Source organism: Plectrocnemia conspersa, unplaced genomic scaffold (genome assembly GCF_051122295.1).
Source record: "Plectrocnemia conspersa isolate PC_06_02 unplaced genomic scaffold, ASM5112229v1 ptg000013l, whole genome shotgun sequence".
NCBI classification, from domain to species: Eukaryota; Metazoa; Arthropoda; class Insecta; order Trichoptera; family Polycentropodidae; genus Plectrocnemia; species Plectrocnemia conspersa.
Window position 1 is genome coordinate 6,250,263 of NW_028277177.1, and position 27,853 is coordinate 6,278,115.

Consider the following 27,853-nt stretch of genomic DNA (forward strand, 5'->3'; position numbering starts at 1 on the left):
GCATGCATTCAGAATTGCCCTTGAAACGATATTTTTTTATGTGCTCCAGCAGCCAACGCTAGTTTATTAAAAAAACTCGCTATTCTTCTGTAATTGAAAATGCGGAGAGCAAAATCAATACATGAAAGGGCCATGGATATAAATACGGGAAGGCAATCAATAATAAGTTTTTCTCATGATTTTCCTTCAGACACGTCTAAGAACTCATATAAGACATTCTAAGATACATATTTTATACTTGAACCTTTGAGTTCAAGGCGTCATATCTTTAAGAGCCTATCAACTTATATTGACGCTTAAAGAATTCTGACTTAAGACCATCTCCTGGCATTTTGCATCTCCTGGTCCAGATCGACGTCCAGAATCTTACTTGTTGCACAATACATATATTAAAAAATAACAAAGTAAGAAAACTTTGACCAAAAAATGAACACCGCTGACATGAAGGCCAGGACATGATAGTGACCGCAGAGCTGCAGTGATTCTCAATCTATGATACTTCAAATGTATCATTTCGAATGAACCGCACATATATTATTGTTTCTAGCTTCCTCCAGGCACACTACAAAAAATAAATAATCAAACAATTGACGACTCGTGAGAACGAGGACTGCAATCAAATATGACGCATCGCATCGACTTTGAGAGTTTTCAGTTTCAATCATTCATCGATAATGACGGATTATTATTCATGGTCCGCAGAGTCGCGGAGATTACATCTGTGCACAATCAATCGCGAAGGTTATCCCGCAACACGACGTAACGAGAGCTCTAAATTGCGCACGACAACCGACGCTACTAGGGAACGGGTGCTTATTTCTTCAGCGAAATTTCACAGACGTCGCTCGTAAATCGCGCATTCCACACTGCCGATAATTGGTCGATTCCAAAATAATTGAAACGAGATCACACATTTTCTATTTTCCTCGCGGCGCGGCGCGGCGCTCTCTCTCTTCCTTTGATCGTCGGGTCGTTAAATATTTTACGACTTTGCCGTCTCGTTTTCTCGTATAACGCGCCGTTTAACGACGACTATCAGCGCCCATTGTTTCGCGCAAATTCCGCATCGTTTGTCGTCACTGTTTAACAGTAATTAGGCGAAATGCTGCGACTACGGTAAGCTCTGGCCTTGATACACGGTTAAGCGGTACGCACACGTTTGCACACACGTGACGGACAGCGGCAAATAATAATCTAATTTTGCGTATCAATGTAATATACATATAAGAAAATTGGAAAAGACAAACAGATGGTAGGACTAATAATTAAATGGTTATTTGAGCTATAAATACAATTAAAAATTTGATGTACTATTGGAGTGGGGGTTTAAACCACCTGTACAGTTTTAAAAGTCACTCTAACAACCGAAAAACGAGATCAATCTGTGAAAGATCTCGTGACCAAGTAATCGTGTTATTATTTATAAATATTTCACATCCATCCTAAATGGTTTATCACCCATAAGTAACACCGAAATACTACTGTTTACTTGTAAAGGATACCTTAATATTGTCGCTAGATTCACTGACTTATCGAGCAATCTAGGCCGTTTCTCTTTAGACGTAAGTACATTTCGAAGTGTGGCAAAGAAGCAATGCATCCTTATATGCAATTCGCCAAAGCTATCTTGAACCAGTATTATGAAAAAGGTGACACTTGGTCACAAAGAAAAAAGGACGATATTAGAAATATGGTTAAAGAATAATGTACTTAAATTAAATGAGAATAAAACTAAATGTATGTTTATTAATTATAAAAATGTGTTAGATAATAGTACCAAAATAGTAATAAATAACTCTAGTATAGAAATAGTGAATAATATAAAATATTTAGGAGTAATTGTTGATACAAAATTAAATTTTAAAGAACATTGTAATTACATATCAAAAAAAAATTAGTAGAAAAATAGGTTTATTATCTAGATTAAGAAATATATTAAGTATAAATACAAAAAAAAAATTTACAATAGTATAATATTGCCCCATTTTAATTATTGTGCAACACTATTAAATATGTTAAATAAATTAGACAAACAAATGTTGCAAAAATTACAAAATAGGGCAATGAGAGAAATCTTAAATAAAAATAGATTAACTAATTGTAAAAGTATGATTGATAGATTAGAATGGTTTAATGTTCAAGAAATATTGAGTATGAATGTTTTAGTATTTATATATAAGTTAGAAAATAATATGTTACCAGAATATTTTAATAAGTATTTAATAAGAAATAAAGATGTACATAAATATAATACTAGAAATAGAGAAAATTTAAAGATAATTAAGTATAAGAAAACGAGTACGGCTAGGGGAATTATGTACGGAGGTTTTGATTTATATAATAGTCTTCCAAGAGAAATCCGAAACAGCAAAAATATAACGGGTTTCATAAATGGAATAAAAAAACACCTTCGTACATATAGAAATAAATTATAATATTAAGTCTTTATTATTGTATATTTTTATTTTTTCTTTCTGTTATGTATTTTTTATATATTTTTATATATGTTTACTAAATTTGTTAGATGTAAAGATTAGATATTAAGCTAAATAAATTAATAAAATAAAATAAATAAAAATCTGGTTTAAATAAAAAACGAATTATAGCAGTGTTGGAACCACGAGTAATTATTGCATAAAAATGATTTCAAGACTATGCCTACTAATGAAGGTAACACTTACTACTGGTAAAATATTGCTAAATTGTAAACCGTAATTTTTAATATAAAGTTTAAGGTGAGCTTTCAACCTCAAATCTAAATAATAGGAGAATCACCGCATCGATTAAGCCCCTATCGAGACGCGTTAATGTATGCCCGATAATTCACCGCTCGTCAACTTGCCCTTATATCAACACGCTTGCAGTGACTCTAAACCGTCGGATATTGCTCTAAAATATCGATCGATACAAATTTAATCAAATCGTGAATTAATAGCAAGACCTCCTACGAGGTACACTATATGGATTGACGCCTACGTATTTCGCGTTCACTGCCAAATGTTGACTATCTCTGATCAGCCCTTGGTCGGCACAAACAAACAGCGCTCTTTCCGCCCTCTCACTTAACCGGTTTATGCTGGTAGCGTATGTAAACAGACCAAACGACAGCTATTTCGTATTCATAGCTATTTTGCTCAGTGTTTACCGTGAAACTTGGACTTTTCAGATTCGTTTTCATGGAAATCCCTGGAATATAACCCGAGGCTGCTTCGTCGTGTAATTCCCGAAAATAGTATTTTTTTCATTTTGCTTTCACCAAAAAATAAGGCATTATTCAAAGCAAAAGGCAGAATTCTCTACCCTATATTATTTTTTTCGAATGAATCAACGTTATGCAAATGTTGTTTTAACAGGTGTTTTGATAATTACGGTTTACCGTTTTTTTTCACGGTACCCGCCCTGATAATTTTGCTACCGAGCTACATGATAAAAAATGCAGTAATTTATCAAAGTTTACGACCGACAGCAAAAATAAATAATTATAGTTAAGGTGCTATAATAGATTTATGTTAATTTATTGTTTGTTGTAGTTTTTGAGTAGAGACTATCGTTTAAACACGTTACATCTATAGTTAAATATTTCGTTTTTAAAATAACCCTAAATCACACAAGCATTTCAAACAATTTAAAGTATTCTTTACATTACTAACATTCTTACAATACTATTCCGTAACATAGAACATCCTATAAAAACCCCAGATTATCAAACGTATGGCATTGTTTCGATCTACACAAGGATGGCACTACTAATGCTCACTGGTGACGAACCTATTGACATCACGGCTTAGTCTATACTAAACTGTTATGACCTACATTCATATGTCTGTAGTCTTTCATCTCAGATATAACCGGAAAGGACATATATTCTCCCCCGGATCAGTGAACCCACGTGCAGGTCAAACAAAGGAGAGATGGTACCAAAACGAGACGAGCAGAATTTTGACGGGATTTCGGAACACAGCTCGTGACCGGTCATAGAGCTTTCCTAGCCTTTATTATACGTTTTGGTTTAATTGATTTCTCAAGGAAACAATTGCCAGGACTTGCCTTTTTGTATCACTTAAGGTGGAGAACTTCTTGAGGTGCAAGCTAAGCTTTTGTGCCTTCGAACGCCGCTGCTCTCGAAGGCACATACAACCGTTGCCTATTCTATCATACCTTTAACAAATATAGTGATACCGCAAGTGTCAATAACGACAGCTCAGGTAGGAAGTCAAGCAAAACATAAGTTCGGGTACAGTCCCACAGTTTGAAATTTACATATTTAATTCCTAAACTACGGATGCAAGATGGTTTTCTCTAGGGCTAAGCTTCTGGCTTCGTAACTTCATTTTTAACAAAGAAGTTAATTAAAAATAAATAAAGAACCAAATTAATCACCAGTATTTTCTTATTTCAATTTCAATGTTCTAACTTGTTTCTTGTACATGTTAGTATATATATGTATACCAAAGACAAAACCTGGTACGCGAAAATCGAACTGAAACTAATACTTAACTGATGGTTTATGTAGAAACCACTTTTTAAAGTAATTGATGATAGTGATATTAGAGCAAGATGTTTTATTTTATAAAATTATGAGCTTTTAAGGGAGAACATTTAATATCACATATTTGTGTGACCATTACTGACCTATTTGCTATATATGTTACAATTGATATGTATCAAACAATAGATTTACAAATTACAGCTCATTATCATTAAAATTATATTTTTTTACAAACTGGTATTATAGTACGTTTTTCACATAATCAGAGTTTTACATTGTGACATCACAAAGTTTTACAAAATACTTAAATATTTAAAATAAAATAATCTGAACCTAAATTAATTAATCTTATGAGTTCAAAAACCATCGATGGTTTTAAAATTATATAATTTTCCTAGCGCCTATCAGTTAAATTATATTTTCGCTATTAAAAAATATATCTACTTGTAAAAATGTATTCGGATATAATTGCACTGAAACGCTTATAAAAAAACACCTTATCTTTTACAAAAACATGTCTTAAATTATTATTTTTAACAACTCGTCCTGAATATGTCTGCTTTAAAATCATTTTACGACATACTCTATTTATTATTTTTTGAAGAAATGACATATTTACTACTCAAAAATGTGTGTGGTTTGTACTGTTATCAATACAAGTTATTAAAAAGCCTATATTTACGTTAATGCTTAACAATATCTAATGATTAACTGTCATTTCATAACATCAGAATATAATATGTAAATACGCAGATTTTATGGACTGACCAACTCATAAAAAAGCTATCAAACTTCCCTCAATAGACTGGTGGCTTAGCACAGTCTAATCTAATTAATGGTCACCCTCCCCCAAATGGACTCATTTGAATAATCACTAATTTCCCAAGGAAAAAATCTCAATTAAAAAGGCCCCACAAAATCCGGCAAAAGAATCTAGGTACATTATGCGGCTGTTTCAATCGAGTCTGGTGTCTTTTTTACTTTCGCAAACTTTGACAGGCTCTAATTTATCGTCGGCTCGACAGGAAGTTCTTTTTTTGTCTACCAGCGGATATCCGGCGCGATGAAAAATTTATTGACAGTAAATTCGACGGATTAGTTGATACGTACTAGCACCCCTGACATGTCGTTTACTTCTATAATATTTTACGGTACACGTAAATAAAAACACAAGCTTTCGTACCGATTTTCTGGGTATTGTATTTTATGTATATATGTATATACATATATTGACTAGAAAGTGTGTTTTCATAAGCAACACGAAACTGCGATATTCGGACGGAAAAAATCAATAGCTTAGTTTTGTTTAGGCGGGCCACACACGTTTATACTGTAAGTAATTTGAATATAATAGAAAACATAAATAGTTTTGACTACATAATATAAGTATGGGTGCTTAAACTATATTAACTAAAATTAGCATATGTAATAGTGAAGTATTTAAGGTAAATTATTATATAATTGATTAAAATATTGTAGTGTTTTAAACCATCTGCATAATTTGTAACGACCACATTTGAACAAACGAAAAATGGAGACACACACAATATATTTACAACATAATGTAAAAGTGATCTCGTAACTTAATAGCTGCTGTAAAATATGGACATTTTGTCACCTAATCTCGAGAAAAAAACTACTCTCAGTGTAAAAGGACGCGCACTAGACAAGGCATTCTACTCAGCGTACATCCTAGCTGCTACATAAAAATCACAGCCGACAATAATACAACTCGACACTCCAAGGAAGATACTGACTTCTAAGACCTGCCATTTCAACTTCACCGCCTGATAGCAGCGTATATGTTTATAAAATAAACTGTTTTTAGCTTTCCAGCGACTATTAGGCTACAAAGTCACACACCTTTCGCCTTACAACCCGAAAATATCCTTGGCCATAATATTAAAAAATCTTTTTGAATGTTCTAATCTTTTACGCATGAATTTTTAATCTATGTTATTTAATAATATAACATGTTTTATGTTTTTTAATAATTAATAAATGATCTGTTTGTGTACTTTATTAAATGCATTGGTCTAGTTTAGTTTTTCACGTGTTTTTATTTGACGCTATTTAATTATTTACGTCAACGTTTTTTCAGTCTATAAAAAAATTATAACTATATATTCAACTAAGGAGAAAAAATAAATGTAGTGGAGAAGTTGTAACTATAATTAATAATGCTGAAATAAATGTACACATATTATATAATTTATATTGTATACACTTCGAGTGCTTATTTTATTTCCATTATATGTATGTATATATGAAATTTCCATTACATTTACTGTCACAAAATTCGGCTAATTTGCCACCAAATAAAAAACTTTTAATCGCGATTTTTTAACATAAAAGAAATTAGCGATTATTCAAATGAACCCGTTGGGGGTGACCATTAATTAGACGTGACTGACGCTCAGCTATCAATCTAGACTGTTTGCGAGGGATGGGCGCCCAAGTTTGAGGACGACTGGAACCAGAATCGGGCGTGGCGGACCTAACAACATTTGGAGAATGATTGATTTGAAAAACGCTCTGTTGACTTTACGGCTGTTAATATTTTATATGCACAAAAGGGGGTTTGGAAAAATTTTCAAGCGCAAACATTTTCCCCAAGTGCCCTATTCAAACATTTCCATGTTTATTTCGCCCTTTCCAACTTTGCGGACTTGTTTGATATTATTTTTAAATTATGAATATTTTCCTTATTTCATTACATTACATTAATTAAAAGAAAATTCAACCGGAGTTCACAAAAGAAGTATCACGCACACATTTCGCTCAGTAAACATTATCAGTTACAGATATTTAACCGAGCCGTTAAAACAAACAAGTCCTAAGCATACACGCGCCGAAATCTGGGTACAGCGATCCGATTTGTATTATTGCATGGAAATTTTGGGGTTTTATCAGTCTGGACGTAAATACGTTATCGATTCTTTTACCAGCCATGTAAATGCGAACGAAGGATAAATAAAATCTAAAAAGGAAATAACAGGTTTATATCGCGTAAAGCGGGCGTTATATATTTTTTTTCCTTCTTAAACGTGAAACGTATCACGTACGAGTATGAATGCAAAATCGAAACGTGAAGAAAATTTAGTATAACGCGTGCCATACGATATACAAGAGTGCATAAAATAAATTGGTTATATGAAAATGTGTTCGTGATCTAATAATAATATTAACGATAAGATAACGCGGAATGACCTTATTAAAGCTAACGTTCACATATTGTATTTAACTACTATCGATAAGAGATTTTGCACTGCACTTATTCAATATTAATATTAATGAATTAATCACAAATATATTTACAATTCGAATACTATATCTACCTAAAATCAACAAACCTAACTAATAAAATAATATTTAATTATATTTAATACATTTTTAACAAAAAATAGGTCTTCAATAGAATAACGCTAAAAATTTCTTTCCAATACAAAAAAAAACTTTAAAATAATATTTATGTGGCCTGGCATATTTAAGATAACAAGGGAACACGTTGTTTTAATATAAACGACAGTTTTGTAAAATCAGACCAGATTTCAAGTAAAACCCGTTATTTCAAAAAGGTAGTGAAGTCCTACAAATCACACCGTTGCAGGTTTTACGTCATTTCAAAGTAATGTAAGCACAAAACAATTTTATAAAATAAAAACAGTTATTCTAGCTCCGCTTAAATTTAAAAATATTAATTGAACTTTATTGAAGTTTAGCCGCAAGTTTGCCAATAATATAACTCACAATAAATCCACAATTAAAAGTAAATAAAATAAGCAGCCTCTCGATTTCGATCGTTAGATATGCTTCAATCAGGCCATTACTTCGAGTCGCCACGAGTTGACTAAAGCTTTATGAAACAGATCCATTGCACAAATGATTTAACACGTTAATAGAAATCTAAATATGACTCTTATTGTTCCTAAGCATATGGCACATTCTTAGCAACAAACCGAGATAATATAACAATTAAGGAGTAGTATTATAATGGTTAAAATTAAATTTTTAGCAGCTTTTTGTGTACTTTTAAACCAATTTCCCCATTCCAGTCACTATTAAGAGCATTTTTATCACACACGGTGTCCGATTTATGGCTGGGCGATCCTCGGCGTAAAAGATAATATATTGATATTTTATTGGCTACATTCCAGCATCGCGTGGAAGAAAATGTCCCTGGTGGAAACCTACGCCAGCTGACCGGAAAATTACGTGATTCTGGACAAGGGGGTTCGGGATACGCCACAGGACGGGGTGTAGGGACTCGGAATCAGGATATCCGGGAATGCAAGGACAAACAATGGTACCCGTGTGCGGTTTTTTATCTCCTACCCATATGTAAGAGGAAAAGTCTTGAAACAGTCGGATAAAACAAACGGAGGCAAATAAGCGAACGGATCGACGATAAAGATAAAATTGTAGTTTCTCTTTTTTATTGCCTTTATTTTACGGCAATAAAATATAATTTAATATATATTTATTTCACAAAGGAATTATTCGCACAGGAATTTAGAAATAAAGTCTGAGTAAAATTAAATGAAAAGCAAAAATGAAATTGGATAGAGACGCTTCGACTCCTTGTCGTCGAGTGTCCTTTCAAAGTGAAATCATTTAACGTTATAGGTGTCCTTTGAACTCTACTCAATTACACTTCCAATATCGAATCCTATATAGATTGTTTCTTTCCATGCCAGCAATGAGCAATATACACAATCGAGTGTTTGACTGATATTAGGCTCTTTTACTTTAATACCTAATTCAAAACATGTATCAAATATTATTGAGAGAAAAAATAAATATCCTAATTAATAGAAAAAAATACGAATTGCATCAAATATAAGGTTTTAATTTTAATAATTTATCTATACTACTCTAATGTTTAATGCATGATTATTGAATCATACGTGGAATTCTTCAGAGTGATTCACTCGTAAACAATGCATACTACTATCAGAATAATTAGTAATGAAAGGGCATTTATGGCATTCAATGCTCATTACTGGAAGTAACATGATCCGTTATGTTTACGTTAAGTTTATTGTTTAAAAGCCATTAATCAATTATCGTGTATCATTTAAAAGCAAGATATTCAAATTTGTTTATAAAAAAAAATATTCTCAAGTTGAACTGTATAAGTTATAGCTACCAATAAAGTGAATATATCATCAAACCACTCAGTAATAAGAACAGAAGTAAACTATTTAGACAAGTCCATTGCTTTCAAATATTGCTTATATCTGATGAAATCTGTTAAATAAATAATAATATTTATTTTAATAACACAGCTAATTCGAGTATCAACTTCTATTAATTGGTTTAATTTATTGAATTATTTTAACTAAATTAATGAATTGCATACAACAGTATATGTAAATCATATTATCATTATATTGTTTATATGTATATAGCCGATAGATGATTATATAACATGTTGATATATTTTTATTTTTTTAAATACTAAGCAATAAGATTTAGCACGTGTAACAGATCCATAATAAATTTTAACTATATATCACATTTAACGGTTCATAAATAACTTCAACAATAAATAATACTCGAAGGTTGGAGTGGGCTTGAACCTACCGAGATTGGACATCTGAATATTGGGCGAAATGGTCCGATGAATCCAACGTTAACGTTATTTTAAACTTGAATTGTTTAATATAAAAAAAAATAATAAAAAAAATATTTATTCAAAAACTTCTGAAGTAATTATTTTTTAAAATAATCATATTTTTTGCGATCCCTGGTGTAGTACATGTGCGTAGAAGAGTCGGATATGTACCTATAGTCAAATATGTTGACGGAAGCGTTATGGTCTGGGGTTGCATGGAAGTATGAATACTTCCTTTAATGGATTCCTACTGTAAAATATTTCCAAGCAGACCACACTAAAAAAAATTAAGATGGAATGAAGAAAATTGTTTTCGTCCGTTGGCAGTACGCCAAAAAGTGTTGCTGCTGTAATTAAAGCTAAGGGTAAGCCTACTAAATATTTAAAATAGTCTTAAAATAAACACTTTAAACGACAGTTTTTTATTTATACTGTCACTATTTTTTAGTATATACCACATTTATTGGGGTGCCCCATTATTAAGTCCAAGCTTGTATTTATATTTTTTTTAAATAATAAAAATAATTTTTAATTTAATACTGTTCTTAACGTAAAAACTCGGTACTAACTGTATTGCAAACCCTAGCTACGAACTAGCGTATTGTAAGGATCTTTGAAACCTTATCGAAAACTTTGGTGATGTAAAGATGATGAGTACAGCAGTCGATTAAATACACCCATACCTCGCTATACGGCCGCTCTTTATACGGCCTTTCGCTATAACGGCCCTCTTCAATTAAGGCACGTTTTCGATTTACGGCCTAAAATGTTTCGCTATAACGGCAAAAAAACTTTTTTTCGATGTCTATTTTTTTAAAAATTTAAAAATAGATTTAATTTGCATAATTTTAAAATGAAAGGTCAAGCAGCTAGCGACAATGAGGCCGCATCTAAGGAATATCCCAACATGTTAAAGGGAATTATTGAAAGAGGTGATCATAAGCCTGAACAAGTGTTTAACGTAGACGAAATAGGGCTTTATTGGAAGCGAATGCCTGATTGCACGTACATTTCAAAAACCGAAAAATCTGCGCCTGGTTATAAGGTGTCTAAAGAACGATTAACTTTGCTACTTGGTGCAAATGACGCGGGTGATTTTAAGCTAAAACCACTTTTAATATATTTGTCCGAAAATCCAAGGTCTCTTAAAGGACTAAATAAAAATCAATTATCCGTCATATGGAGATCCAACAAGAAAGCTTGGATGACTAAAGCTACTTTAGAGGATTGGTTCAAAAATCACTTTTGCACAGAAGTGAAAAAATATTTGCGAGACAATAACATAAGCAACAAGGCTTTGCTAATTTTATATCATCCTACTAATTTATCCGAACTATCTGAAGAAGTCATGATTGAGTACCTTCCGAAAAATACAACAGCTCTGATCCAACCAATGGATCAGGGTGCAAAAGCCAATTATAAAGCATATTACCTACGCCGAACTTTCCGACAACTTATAAGGGAAACCGATGGTAAATCTTCAATTAAAACATTTTGGAAAAAGTATAACATCAAGGATGCTGTTGACAGCATCAGTGAATCATGGAAGGAATTAAAATTAACAATAATGAACCATGTTTGGGGAAAAATATGGCCAGAATATGTAAAAAGTACTGATGCAGAAGTTAATTGCGCTCCTGAAATTAGGCAAAACATTTGGATCTAGCACATGATCTCGGCTTTGAAGGTTTGAACGAACGTAATGTGCTTGATCTACTTGAAGCTGATAGGGAACCCCTTTCATATAAGGAACTCATTCAGTTGCAAGCAGAACAGGCATTTGATGAAGAGACAGAGCCTGTTCTATTCAAACTGCTAACATCAAAAAAATTGTCAAAAGCTTTTTCATATTTCGAACAAGGAATAAACATCCTCCTTGAAAACGATCCTGACGTCGAACGTAGCGCTAAAGTTTCTCGAGGAATTAACTCAGCCATTAGCTGTTATAAATCACTGAAGAACGAAATGGACAAGACGGCAAGACAAACAACGTTGGACAATTTTTTTAAGCCAGGCCCATCCTTACCAGCGAAAAATGATGACGACAGTGATCTGCAGGTTACCATTTATTCATCGTCTTCAGATAAAAGCCATTTTAAAAAAAAATTATGTATGTATACATACACATATTTTATGTAACATGAAGTTGTTTCATTTTTGTTTATGAATTGTTGTTGGTTTTTGGAGTCTGTGTTTATTTTATATACAAATGTATGTACTTGTTATGTATGTATTTTTCATTTAAATGAAATAAAAAGATAAAATGCATTTTAAATGATAAACCATGTTACATATTTAACAAATTTGGAACTGATCCCATTGAATTTGTATGAATTTGTATTAGAATAATTGATTCGTTATACGGCTTTCCGCTTTGCGGCCAAGTTTCGTGGAACGTATCTAGGCCGTAAAGCGAGGTATGGGTGTACTGTAGTGATTTATGAGACCTGTATCATCATTTGAAGAAAAACTTATGAGATTATGCAAGTCCACTGAGAGTCAATTAATTTTTTCCCGCTGAGTACCAAGACTGTTTACTCGCCTATATGCAACCAAATTTTGTAAACTAATGTGAGACCCTAACCCTTATTTAACACACAAATTCTAAAATACATTATGGTTAAGATGTATCTTACCTCTTCCTCAGTCGTGGCTGTGTTGACGGAGTCCATGCTCTGGCACAGCTGAAGTTCCATGTTAGATTCTGGGGCGAGGGCGTGGGCGAGGGCGGGAGCTGATCCTGGGACAGGTCCCGGAGACAGTTTTTGTCTCTTGGCAGCGGGACGCACCGCCGCTAGCTGCGCCCTCTTGTTCCCAGTTGTTGAGTTGTCCACGGCTGGCCTCGGGCACCCACGTTCCAAGCGCGGGCACCAAACACTTTGTTTACTTCCCTACTTCCTAGCACTAACCCCGACTAAGCCCAAGCCCGGCCTAGACAAATAACGATCAAAAATATTGTGCGAATTCTTAACTCGCAGTAATATGCGCGCGCGCACGCTGATGCGTAAAGGTATTAATTATTTTGTTCGATCAATTAACTACCACCGCTCAGTCTCCCCTTATAGTATACGCGATACAAAATAAACCAGGCTGTATGGCGTATCCGAATTGAACCTGGGACGGTAGATGTTTCAAAATATTTTAAAAATATATGTATATATCAATCTTTCAAATAGTACAAATGTTAAGTATATATATTATGCGTAGAAAATAAAAGCAATCAATACGGTGCGTATAACGAGTTGAGTTTAAAATATTTTTTGCTCAAAAACGAAAGATCGCGTGCTATTGTACGTGGTAATTCCTAACTATTTAAACCTAGGATTTGTAAGTTTTAGACGGCTGAGCATTCGATCTACTATTGTTAGCACGAAAGCAATTATTACATCGAACGCTAATCGGTTAGCACTGATTACGTATTCGATTCTATGTACAGATATATTTACTATCAATACACCCTTTCCAATAGCAGTTCAAAACGAATCCTTTCGTATGACATCTGAAACGATAAAAACAAACAAGATTAGTAGTAATACAAATATTTTAATTGTGTTATTATTGTAAGCATTGCTAATATAACTCGTATTATTTTTAATGTATTTTATATTTAAGCACATAAAGTCATTGCAAAAAAATTACTTTCGGCTTTAAAATACATAAGCTCGCTACTACGCCAAATCAAGAAAGTCGACTCTGTATGAACCTAGCCTAGTCAGCTCAAGACGCCCTTCCACTTCGATCGTCAGATTTGGTTCAGTCCTTGAATTGTCAATATTTAACTCTTAGCGACGCAAAGTCACTGATTCTTAGAATCTTTACTGTACTAATATCTATACTAATCATGTTCATTTAAATAAACATATACGATTTTACTTTAGAAATCAAACGCATTTTTTTGAGGTTTATGTTTGTGCTAAAAAACACATCTCAAATTGTACCGAAATTAGTTCATTTTAATTGTAGAAACTCACAATAAACTGTTTAAATTAATATACACAAAAAGCTTTAATATAAAAAAAAAAAAAACATAAATATTTTCACTTGAAATATTTAACTGATAGTGGCAGCTTTTAATATTGCTGTACCAAACGGTTTAATATATATTTGTTTGGCAAAAGTGTTATTAAAAAATAATAAATAATTATTTTTTATATCATATATGTGTCATATACTACACAAATATTACTTTGTATTCGTGAAAGCGACGTGTTATCCTCGTATTGTATATCCATTCAATTAAATTCGGCTAATTGGATATTATTCGTCCGAGCACAAAGCACTCTACTTTACCCGTCGTACATACGTAAAAGTTTACCGTAAGAACGACGTTTCTTTTATTGCCGTAATAAAAACAGCTTCCTCAGATCAAACTTTCGTTCGTCGACAACACAATAGGAATCGCTCTACAAATCCATTACGTCGTTTGACTTTCGCCCCTATTGTATCAAGTATACATGTGTATATAGTTTCAGTTTCGACAAACAAAAACTGCAAGTGATTCATGTTTTCATATCTGTTCCACATTTATTATCTTTTGCTATATTACATTTTTTTTTCTGTACATCGCGATATGCTTTTTTAATTAAAATATACGCTTCAACATAGTATATAGTTAAAGAATTGCAAAGTCAGTCTTTTCGAAACGTCGTTTAGAAATGCACAAGTTACCTATAATTTAATTTAGGCTAAATTTCCATGAATTTTTACGAGCAATGAATATTCGATGCTCTTATGTATCTCTAGCTTTCAGAAAGACTATGCATAATATTTTTATTTGTGGCATGGTGATTATTATAATCTAAAGCTTTGCTTTTTTCTTAATATTATTTATATTATACTTTGTTTTAAAGTCACTTATATTTAATTTTGAAAAATAAAGAGAAAAGTTAAAAATATATTAATTAAACAATCTATGTCTTAAATGAAAAATATGTATAGAAAAAAAATTCCTTTTATCAAATAAATAATAATATACGTTTTATTTAAAAATAAATTGTAAGGACTGGAAATGAGTCGGATAAATATAGGACGAACTGGTTTTGACATATTGCTTTTTATTTAAATATATAAACAAAGCAAACGATGTTAAAACTGCTAATATCTGGTGGCAATTATTGTGATCAAAAAATGAAAAAAACTCAACGAAAAAGAATATATATATAAGCTATTATTAGGCATTTTATTAAGTATCGAACAATAAAACTTTCAATCACACTAGTTCATTGTAATACATCCACATTGAAATCGTTCATAATTTTTTTATATTAATATACATGTATAAATATATAAATATATATATAAATATACATGTACGTCATGTACCATATTATTCTTTGTGCAACTTAAATCTTTTTAAATAATTTATGTAATCTTTGTTTATTATAAACTATGATTCTTTTTACGTAATTAAAAAAAAATCTATACGCAAATATAATAAAATGTAACATACTAATATAGAATATAAAAATATGATTTATATTAAGCTCACTTAAACAAAAACACAAGTTTATAACAAAAAATACTAATATATGAAAATTTACTTTTACTACATTCAAGTAAGGCAATATATGGCATTGATATTCTTTAAAGGTACATATGGGATTTGAACCCAGGTCTTTCTGGTAAATATTCAGAGACTTTCCCCGCTTGTATACCGTGCTGGTATATATATGTTTGTATATATTATTTTATTAAAATAATTAATATGAAAGTTCATAGAAATGAAAGTTTTTTTACTGCAACATATGTTTTTTCTTACGGAAAATTTACCGTTTATCGTAGTACGTTTGCCAAGCTCACGTATAGGCGACTATTAAAATACAACAAACGACTAAAAAGTGTATAGCCCAACAATGGGTCGCGGAGGAGAGCAAACGAGCCCAATGTGGGACGTGACTCTTACTATTTGATGTACATTTTGTACATTTTTATTATCGCCATACGGATGGTTATTGTGTGAATCCAGCAAAAAAAACACATAGTACACACGCGAAGAAGTCTCCGAGCGGACAATGGACCCGACGAGGGAATGCAGTTAGGCGTATGTGTATTTTAGAAAAAAATCTACGCGCATACGTAATTGAACGCGTAAGTATGGACGTACTATATAGAAATTCACGTGAAAACGTAATGACGGGGAAAATCTCGATTGCAACACTCGCACGAGCACTACAATAAAAAAGCATAAAGAGTAATTTCACGATCATATTGTGTACAAGTATATATTTGAAGAGTAATTTTATAAAAAGGTTTTTTAGTTAGTAAGTGTGTAATTCTAAGAGTGTCATTGGTCTGGCAACGTTTAAATAAAAGGGATATTTTAATATGCTATAAAATATAATAATAAAAATTGGCATAAACTGTTTTTTTTTTTTAATTATTCACCACAATCAAAATAGGTGATAAAATTAAATATTAGATGACACTATATATTTTACTGTGTCGAAATTAAATAATACAATGCATTACGTACACATGTATTAAAATAAACTTAAGAGTAATATACGACTGTAACAATGATCGTTTACAACACAATGAATATAATACTAATGATTTTTTTACGATAAAAATAACGATTTATACCTTTAAAAATCATAAAAATAAACATATGCTTACGATGTATTTAAGTCAGCAATTAAAAGTGCAAATAAAAGTTTTTTTAAGACTTATTAAAATTATAATCGAATATATCTAAATATTGTTTGTACAATTATAATATTTTTCATCAATAAAATTACCTTTTACATTTGAAGAAATCATTAAAACTGCGCATTGCATATGTTTATAATGAATTTAAGTTTGCCATTATTAATTATGAATAAAGCAAATAAAAATTTGCTTAGTATTCAGTGTAAGCTGAAGTGAAAATTTTTATAATAAAATTTATTAAATATATAAATAACGTTTTTACACTCAAATAAATTTTATAATTTTATTTCTACTAAGTAAATAACTTTTTATACCTTAAAAAATCGTAAAAATGAAACATAGCATATGCTTATGATATTTTAGTTAGCCAATATCAATTAAAAAGCAAATCGGTCAAAGTCAAAGTAACAATTTATGAAAAGAAAATTAATGATATTTAAATATCATTGTTTTATTAAAAAGAAACGTTTAACTTCTCTGAATTTTATAATTATTTTTTTCTAATTATTTAACGGTGAATTTAATATTTTAAAATTATTTAACTAATTTACCATTATTTCAATCATTTTTTATCCTCAAATTGTAGATTTTTTTGTGAAGGAAAATCAAGTTAAAGGAAAAATATTAACAAAATCGTGAAATTCAACGTATTAGAAAAAGAAAAAGTTTTTTTTTTTAACAATTTTTAAACGAATTATTACGAATTGCTTTACTTCACTAGAGGAAACTTAATAAAACAAAAAGAAAACTATGTGGCTACCTGCAGTAGCCACAGTGACAAAATTTTAGCAGTCAAATATTTATCTACCTTTTTTGAGTATTTTTGAACCAAATGGTGAAAATTTACAATTTTTCTATATTGTTTTTTTTTATATTTTTGAGCATATGCATTAGAGTTAATAAATAAATACTAAGGAAAACAGTAGCAGTATTTTATATATGTAAATTATGTAATTTTTATTGTGATTGGGTTAAAAAAATTGTAATATAAACGTTATCAACATTATTTATAAGGAAATAATTTTACAAGACTAGCCTTATTCTTGACGTCCTTATAAATGAGTATTTTTTTTAATATTCAGTACACAAACAATAACTACTTTGTAAACCAGTAATAGATACTTTAATATTTATTATTTACTATTAACACAGCAATTAATATATGTGACTATGCACAACCTAGCTTGATTTTTTATTAGTAACTATCAGTGAGAAAATCTAAAAAAAACATAATGTTATGATTAATGGAAATTACAATTCCATAATAATTATTTATTAGTAGCGATAGAAATTTGGAAACACTAAGATCCATATGCGATTCGAACACATGTTTTTTAAGTATAAATCTTAAACTACTAATACAGCATGTTGGTCATAATTTATATATTTAATATTAAAAGTTTTAATTGCTTATTAACTATCTTGATAATCAATAATTTCACAGGTTTAATAAAGCATGGTTACACTACATATTTTTATTGATCGAATAACGAATTTGTGCAATTATCTTACGGGGCTTTTGTAAAAGTAATGTTTATTTTAACGGCGTGAAAATTTTATAGCATATGCATTAAAATGTGAGAGAAAAGTGGTATTATTAGGCCATTAAAGTAAGTTTGATATTTGGGCATTTAAAAGCGTTTAATAAAAACATAATTAGTTTAAAATTTTTGTAAATCTAATTTAGGATTATAATATATAAATTCATTATAAATCTGTTGATATTTAACAGACTTCTAGATACAATAGGAATTTATAAATATTTCCAAACTCAAACGCGAGCGTTTTTTACTTGTTCTTTACATACATACAAGAAACCTTGAATTCCATGTTTCTTGCTCACTTCAATTATCTCATTGTCTGAAACTAGTTTAGGGTCACGGTCTTTTTATGAAGAAATTTTAAATTGCTGTGTTGTCAAATAAAAATAAAAAACCATAAATAAAATGATTATCTCAGCTTAAATGAATTAATAAAAGGTTATCTATATTTTATTATTTGCATTAAAAAAATAAACATTAAGCAAGAAATGAGTTTATTGGTTAATTAGCCATTAAACTGTTTAATACATTGAGAAACACATTAAAATTATTACTGTGTAGTAAAACTGTTTTATTTAACGGTTTAAAACCTAGACTCGATTTCGAGGCACTATAATGGGAAAAAATGTATCATACAAATTAAGCGATCCTCTTATTTGCTCTGTGGATGAAAATTAAACGCTAAAATAATACTTTAGCACTTTATCCTAATTTATTAAAGCGGTCAAAATTTTAAACGCCCACGTTCAAGCTTGCCGAAATTGCCTGAAACGCGTTTTAACACAAATTACTAAGCCCTTTGGCACACATTACTCGGGCGACCCCCATTCAGAAAATACTGAAAACGTTGATTGCTTTCATGAAATGAAACATACACACAGTATAATAACAAACGCTCACCAACTGTGTATTTTGTTTTTCGATATTTTTTGTACACAATCGTACAAAATCTCGTTATCGGCACGAGATATCCGCTAAACCCGTTCAGATTATGTGTCAATTATTCAACGTTTGCGCCGTTCTTACGCTAATCCCAAACTCAATTTTATACACACAGAGAGAGGGTAGAGAATACTCTCAATCTGAGCCACTTTGGAAATGATAATTTAAGACGCCTCCGAGGCAGACAATGTCTACTTTCTCTCTCGCTCTCCCTCCAAAGGGGAGAGATTTAAAATTGAAAATTTCGGCGGCGCAAACTAGGTCCTCGAAAGCCTCAAGTTTCAATTACATTAGACGCTCATTTGGATATATATGTATTTGGATACCATATTTCGTGCTATTCAACTCAACATTTAACAACTTAACAAGGTCGTTTTGTGCGTTGAAATTATGCTATTAAAGATCGATTTGTTCCGTGACTGAGTGGTGTAGTTATTTATCAGTTAACGAGGAAAATTATTGAATATGTGTTTAACTATATGTGCATTAGTTCTCTAAAACAATACCAAATGCCCCATAAAGAAATTCATTTTTTTAATCTAAATAAAAAATATGAAAAGTAAATATTTCAAACAACCCTCAAATAAACAGAGCACGTGTGTTTCTCTCCTGGGATCTGAGGGTTTTGATCTGTTTTAAACTATATTAGATTTTCCAGTATGTATTGTAACGTTGTAAAAAAAATAGCATTTAAAAAATGTCTTAACCTTAGTATTATACTTTAAAATTTTTATGCTAATGAAAATTTAGATATGCATTTATACTGAGCACTTATGTTTTATTAAATGTGGTGAAAAGTTATTTAGATAATGTTTCTGTAACCAATACTATTGATAAAAATCGTCGTCATATTTTTTTATTATTAAATTTCATTTGTATTAATAATCATTGAACAAACTGTATTTTATATAATTAACATATTTTCATTATCCATCTGGATCGAATTAAATGTTGAAAAAATCAAGAAAAATAAATTAGGACAAAAGTGAATTTATTCATGGGACACCTTGTACAATAATTAAACAAGTGATTTACTCTCTCAAGCCATCGAAACTGTGTAATGATTTAACAAATGTAAACAATATTGCAAAAACAGATTTTGACCGAATTCTCAGCGCAGAACGCATCCAGATTTTATGTGAACAAGACACAACATGAAAGAGGATGACGAACACTATTTCCGAGAATTTCTGACTGTATAATTACACAGAAATATTTTGTCTAACTTTTATGTTGATTTATCAAAACAAAGAAAATGTTTCTTTAAAAACATGCAATTTAGACTATATTTATCAAAGCAAAAATAACTACGATAGAGAAAAAACTTGTTTCAAATCAAATTAACAAGAAAAAATACAATATCTTTATTTTGCATATGATTTTTACTTAGAAAATATCAGTTTTATAATATAATATTAAGCACATAACCTGAGTTCTTTCTTAAAATTAAAATTATCAAATTATATATTTAGTTAATTGTTTACAACTTGTATTTGTAGAGAAGTTGATAAAAAAAGTAATATAAAATTATTAAAAAATATTTAAAAGCCGCTCTGAACATTATAAACCATCATAATTTGGTATTATGTATTCAGTAATAGAATAAGAGGGGATGGGTAATGGTATTTTTTAATATTAAGTGCACACCAAGAAAAAAACAGTTGTCATGGTTTTTATACTATAGGAGTTAATTAAACACGATGTTGTTTTCAATTACTTGAAGCTGTTCGTCAAAAAATTTCACTATATGCATAGTGAAATTAAATAATTTATTTTTCATACACCAAATTAGTTCCATAATGGTGAACACTACCAACTTTGCGTGCCAAACTGTGACCATAATAAAATTCTATTGTTCCATTCCCTTTGATAATTATATACGGCATAGAATTTAATATAATCGCCTCTGCAATCAAACAAAGAATGCGTACATAAAATTATGAATACACACACACACAAATATAGTACACCTGTCGTTTAAAACATTTTATGCCACTGCAGTATCTTTTATTCACTGCACAGAAAATAATATATTTTTATTCACAAAAAGAGGATTCACGTCAGAATCAATTGTCATTTATCGTATAATTTTAGCAAATCGTGGTCATATACATTATGGCACAATTTCGATTCAAGCGCACCAAAGTTCTAATCATAGAAAATCTTTGAAGTCGCGTCGCCCAATTGCTCTCGGTTCGCAGCATTCGTCGTTAAACTCTACAATCTTTAAATACACTTAAAAAGCCTGCTTACCGTCAGTCGTCAGATTGCTGCTATGTAGCATAACTAGGAGATGTGTGCGATACACAATCACCTCTTGATCTGACAGATCTCGAAAACACATCTATCAAAGATATACTGTGTATGCGTATGTGTATGTTAACGTTAACGGACTTGATGTGGGATTCAATTTTTTTATCATTGCGCATTGCTATCTGGATCTGTTTAAATCAAAGCACAGTTTTATAATCTGATGAAATTTTGCACTAAAAACATAGCGATATTAATTGTTCTACGAGATCGAAATAGAATATTGATATATTACTATAAAATCTAATTGATGATGATAGGTACATTTATACATTTTAGAACGCAACTTTATTTATCGTATTTTTCCTTAAATACAATATAACTTTTTTATTTAAAATACCTAATCATCTACTGTTTTTTTCAAAACAATGTAAATCATCAGGACGGAATTAATTTAATTAAGTAGCTCGTCATAAATTGTATTAGTAGTACAATACATCAAATCTGTGCAAAATAAAGCCATATTATATTGAATAAAATAAGGCTAAAATATTTATAGAAAAATGTCTAATATGATAGGAAGAAGCTGCAGCAAAAATTTCGGAAAAAATATGCGTAGTCATAATTGAAATTAAAAAACAATATATAATATTTAATCATTGATTATATATTTATAATAAGTTAATGCTATTGCACAATATCGTTTAACTGATTCCAAAAAATATTTTTTTTAAATATATAAGTTGATAACCTAAATTAAAAAAATATTTTTTAAATTTATTTTGCACTTCGGGTTTTTCTAAAAATATATTTATATTTTTAGCAGAGATATAACTTTTTGTAAAAAAAAATTGCCATAATTAAAATAAAAAATACTATTAAAAACAATTTTAATTAAAACAGAAAGCAAAAGCTTTTATATTTAATAGTGTCTAACCAATTTTTCTACCTTTATTACACATGAAAAATAAATTAAAAAGCAAATTTTTTTGAAAATTATGCTGTTTCATAAAAACACATAAATTTGACCAACTCGTACTCGTTTAAATATCAACAGGGTATTTTGATTATATAAACAGAATAAATTATATACTGAAGTTCTATATCCCAGTACCCCACAGTATAATTATTTATTTAGTTGATACCACTTTTTACATGTATTTACCTATAGAGATAACTAGGCTTTAGTTGTTTAAAATAACAGTGGCAATTCTTAACATTTATATAATTGCTTAATAAAAAGCGATAATCGAACTATTGTAATTTATTAATCAAAAACACAAAAATAATCAACATATATTTGGAAAACCCCACACATGAATTTAAAGAGCGACGAAACTAACAATGATGAACCGAAACCCTTTTTCATATTTACTGCGCTACCTAAAATTAATTGATAATCTTTGAAAAACGCGTTTAATTATTTGCATTAATTATTTTCGGTTATAAAAAAACACATGGAAGATAATCTTTAATTAAAGATTGTATGAAAAACTTAATCGCATTACTACTCAGGACAGAGAGCGATCGATTCAGATTTGCGCCATAGGCTTACCAGCAGAGATCAGAGACCAGAGAGACTCGTTACTACTGCGGTGAGACTCATTTAGATCGCTTTAACCTTCTGATACAACTCCTTTGAATCAATCTGAACTTTTCTTCACTGAACCGTCGTCCGATATTAACATCGTTATATCGGTAAAATATATACGTGTGCAATGAATCTGTATATCAAACTGAATAAGTCACACCATTTGACATCAAAACCCAAAACAACGTTTTCTAGAAAAATGCATATTTTATATAAAGTTTTAACCTAGAAACTCGTTTCCAGGCTAGAAAACTGCAATGAAAGTGTTTATATTAAAACATAAATAAATGCTTTAAAACTATTTTCCAGCCTTTGTAAATTTACTTTTTAGATAAGCTAGAAATGAATCCAGGTATATTCCTTAAAAAAATATTTAGTTGTCATTTTATTTCTTTAAAATCCTTTGCTCAATTAAATATAGCTTGTTCATTTAAAAAAAGGTAAATCTTAAAAGTAAGTGCAAATCGCAGTTCCATAAGTTTAGCAAAAAATCCGCTAAATCACAGTAAACGAACTACACGAAGCGCATCCAGAAACAAATATAATATTAATCCTGCGTGACTGACTGGAATTAAGTCTCACGTTTGACCAGTGATATTATAACGAAATGATTATCGTTGATCACTGTATCGCACAAATTGGATTTGCGAAACACGATTCAAATCTGTCGCCGCTCCGCGGGGTACGCACAGGTAGGTATGAGCTTTCAAATATATCCATTTAGATACACACAGGCATTTGCTTTTACCTCCTCTAATTTAAAATGCATTTCAGTCCGGGACGTGGAAGATGAAATTGCGAGCGCCTGTGTATGCAATTTACCTAAAAAGCAATCATTATCCAATGCCGCAAATTGCATCGCAAATGAAATACGTGTGAATATGTATTACCTATGATTTTTTAATAAAAACCAATGTATTGGTAGTTTATGCATATTGCATAGCTATGAAAATAACATATATATATAAACACATATCACGATGAAAAAAACGTTGGCGATCGAAAAATTTGCGAGCAAGGTGAATTGTCACATACTAAACAAAGTTCGTTTCTTCAGTCGATTTCGTTTTAATAACTACAATATACGTTTGCTAGAAAGTAAATATGACTTTATTACTTTTAATTTTAAACATTAACTAAGATTCAACATTTTTTAATATATTATTATTAAACGTAAAATTGATTGAAAAAAAACAAACAAAAATAGATGCTGAACTAACAGGTACTTAACAAGTTCACTTAATTAAAAAAGTAAATTTTGGTAAAAACACTTACCTTTTAAGAAACAAATATTTAAAATACTTATCAATATTATTCTAATGACCGGAAAATCTAAAAAAGCAAAGTATGCCATTAAACCATTATGCATTTTGTATTATGCATTTCCTATACTATTTTTAATCGCAACATTGTTTTGGGATCATTAACGGCCTATTTTTGGTACGGTTCGCGGAACACGCTACATTTCGGTTCATAAATTCACAGATTATTTTGATATGATCTGACTCTCCGGATTTGCAGTACCAATTATTGCGCACATTTGCAAAATATAAATGGCGATTTGGCAATACGGTGCGGACGACACGATTTTAAATTCATAATATAAAACGCATCATATAGTTTAGATCGAAATATAATTACGACTTAATCGCAAAATGGCAAATGGAAAAAAAAAACATATTTTTGCCAATTATTATAAATTGATTTAATGACTGATGCAAAAAAACATAATTACTATATATGTACATCATTAGGTCAATAGCAAATTAAAATTAGTTTTTATATCAAATATATGATATTATAAATATTTTTACAAAAATATGAATTATTATGTATGACATTAATGTCAAATTACTTAAGCATCTGCGTAGCTTATACAATATAGTAATACACTAATGAGTTTTAAATTTAAATAAAGATAAACTGAATAATACATTTTACAGTTTATTTTAATATATGTACATATAGTACGTAAAAAGCTACATTAATTTGAACAATTATATTGTTAGATTCACCATAGAAGTAAATACATTTCTTTAGCTTAGACTTCGAATTAGATTAGAATAGTAATAAATTGTTCTATACTCATTTAAAGTATGTATTTATCGAACATATTAACATTTAAAAATACAATGTTATAAATTAAAACATTTAATATTACCGAAAAAGAATGTAATGTATTACAAATTTTACTTAAGCTTTATTTAATACAAAAAACGACCATTTAATATATATTTTCAATCTTTAAATCAAATTTAAACCATAGCATAAATAAAATGTTATAAAACGTTTCAGGGATAAGATAAACATTGTCAGAATTTAATAAGAAATATATTGTATTACCACAGACAACAAAAAATCTACTATAGTAAAAGATAATTATAAAATTTAATGAGGCAACATATTAATCTAAAAAATATTACATTAAATAAAAAAAATAAGCATTCCAGAAAAAATACTTTAAATGTATCTAACACTATGTAGAAATAAAGTATGTTTAACTATACATTTCTTAGTGTAAGATATATTGTCGTAAATAATATTAAATTGTTGAATACTCATAAATACATAGTGACACATTTTTTTATCTTAAATAAATTTAAACTATAACATAAATAAAATGCTTTAAAATGTCTCTTAGAAAAGATAAGTATTGTAAGAATTTAATAAGACAATGTTAATATTAAAAAAAAATGTATTACAACCCACAAAAAAAACCACCAAAATAAAAATATAATTTTACACTTAGTGCATTCTTAATGTAATGACAAAATGTATTTAATTTAAAAAATACTACACTAATAAATACATTAAAATAAAACTTGATCTAATACGATAAAAAGATAAAGTATGTTTAATTAGACAATATTTAGTTTATTTATATATTCTTTTAGAATAAGTTGTCGTAAATATAAATAAAATCGTTCTATACACTTTTAAAGACATATTTATGAAAAATAATAACATTTAAGAAGGCAATGTTAATAAAATTACTAAGCAAAAAAAAAACTATTGTACTACAATTTTTACTTCACAAAAATTTAACTATGAAATATAATGTACAGTAATGTATTATTACTTTAAATATATCGTAACTATATATGATTTTTTACATAAAAATATAAAGTTTTAAATAATATACATATAAAGTTTTCAATAATACACTGTATTTTAATTTTTATCATTCAGAAAGTGTTTTATGAATAGAATTATATTTAAAACAACGACGTAAAAACGAAAATGACGAGTCGCTAAAAATGTAATAGCATTTTTACTTAATTAAAATACACGATTTTAAAATGTTTTAAATGGATACAAAATTATGGAATATGCCATAAATTTTATTAAAAAATAATCATTTCCTTTGCAAAACATCTCGATATAAATATTAATAGCAAAAAATATAGCAGTAAGAATGTATAAAATATGATAAAATTTTAGAAAAAGATTTATTAATAATTAAAATAGGACATTTTAGCAAAATTCTAAAATCTATTCGCAGTATCAATTATTTGGCGAACATTTTATTCTGATTGGTAAACATTTGAATACTGTTAATAATATAAAAATATTAATGAAACAAAAGCTGTTAATAATTTAAAAATCATTTATGTGTCTTTTTAAATGTATAATAAATTGCTTATTCATATATAACACAGAATTTAAAAACTTTAAAAATGCATGCTTTCGTATTTAGTTTTTTAGGCTATTGTATGTCAAAGGTAAAGCTCAAGTTTAAATTAAAGAGAACTTAAGTGATACAAATTTAACATTGTAACGCTTATATTTATAGCATTATTTTTCATTTGTTTTTTTCTTCTTATTGAAATATTGAAAAAAATCAAGATATTTTATGAAAATTGCGATACTAAGAGTACAAAGACAATGAGTCGAATTTCCAATTACAAATTATTTTTCCTGCGAAAACAAACAAGCTAACGCGAATATCCGCGGTCGGAAAAGCTCTCGGCGACGCAAACACAACAACTTTCACTATGGTGAGCTTTCGTTCGTACACGCTTTCCCGCGACCGAGGAAAGCCGGAAAACTCGCATGGAAACTGGCGCACATAAATCTCTTCCGAGAGTCAACGCGCATAAATTTCGGAACAACACAACAATAACAAAAAAATAACACATACACCCAACCAAAAAAAGTATTAATTCAAAAATATTTACCTAGCTAACAACAGTGCAGTTCTCGGAAACAGTGTTCTTAATTATTTCTAATTATTAAAAATTATTTTTTATGTATAATATGCTATTTACACATTTGTTTTTTGCTGTTTTATTTTATCGTTATAATATTCAACATGCGTTTTTCAACGTCATATAGGTGGGCACTGTGTTTTGCTGGTAACACCACTCTTCGTTGCACAGAAGGTTTTTGTTAATAAAATACACCGCCGCGATATAAAGGGGGGGAACGGAATTGAGGTGCGCAACGGAAGCATCCACCCTCTAGCACGGTCTTTGCTAGACTGACACGCTCTGATACATGCTGGCCGTACACAGGTTCGTGCTGGAAAGGGACAGCGATACATCCGCGCCGAACACTGCGCGTATGAAAGGGATGGCGATAATTCGGAGGAGGTTCTCCGGTAAAGTTCCGGTAAAGACAGAGACGGTGAATGTATCAAAAATAACGAGAAAGACCGAGAGAGGTGTATGGACACTACGTCCGAGCGCTCGTTGCGGTAAGGCGAGATATTGCGCAATACGCGCAGTTATTTATTATGTACAATTATTATATCGGTATATCGTGGTAATCAAATC

The 27,853-nt window shown here is 30.0% G+C and overlaps 1 protein-coding gene across 15 annotated transcripts in view; it reads right to left on the reverse strand.

Moving 5' to 3' along the window:
* Positions 1-27,561, reverse strand: part of cpo (RNA-binding protein) — a 371,924-nt gene extending 344,363 nt beyond the window's left edge. For all 15 annotated transcript variants that reach the window (XM_088202537.1, XM_088202534.1, XM_088202524.1 and 12 more), the window contains exons 1-2: positions 27,257-27,561; positions 12,743-13,605 (exon numbers count right to left, since the gene is read on the reverse strand). In XM_088202537.1, coding sequence (XP_088058663.1) covers positions 12,743-12,802 — 60 coding nt within the window. In that variant the 5' untranslated portion in view covers positions 12,803-13,605; positions 27,257-27,561. The remainder of the gene's footprint in view (positions 1-12,742; positions 13,606-27,256) is intronic.
* Positions 27,562-27,853: the final 292 nt, after the last annotated feature.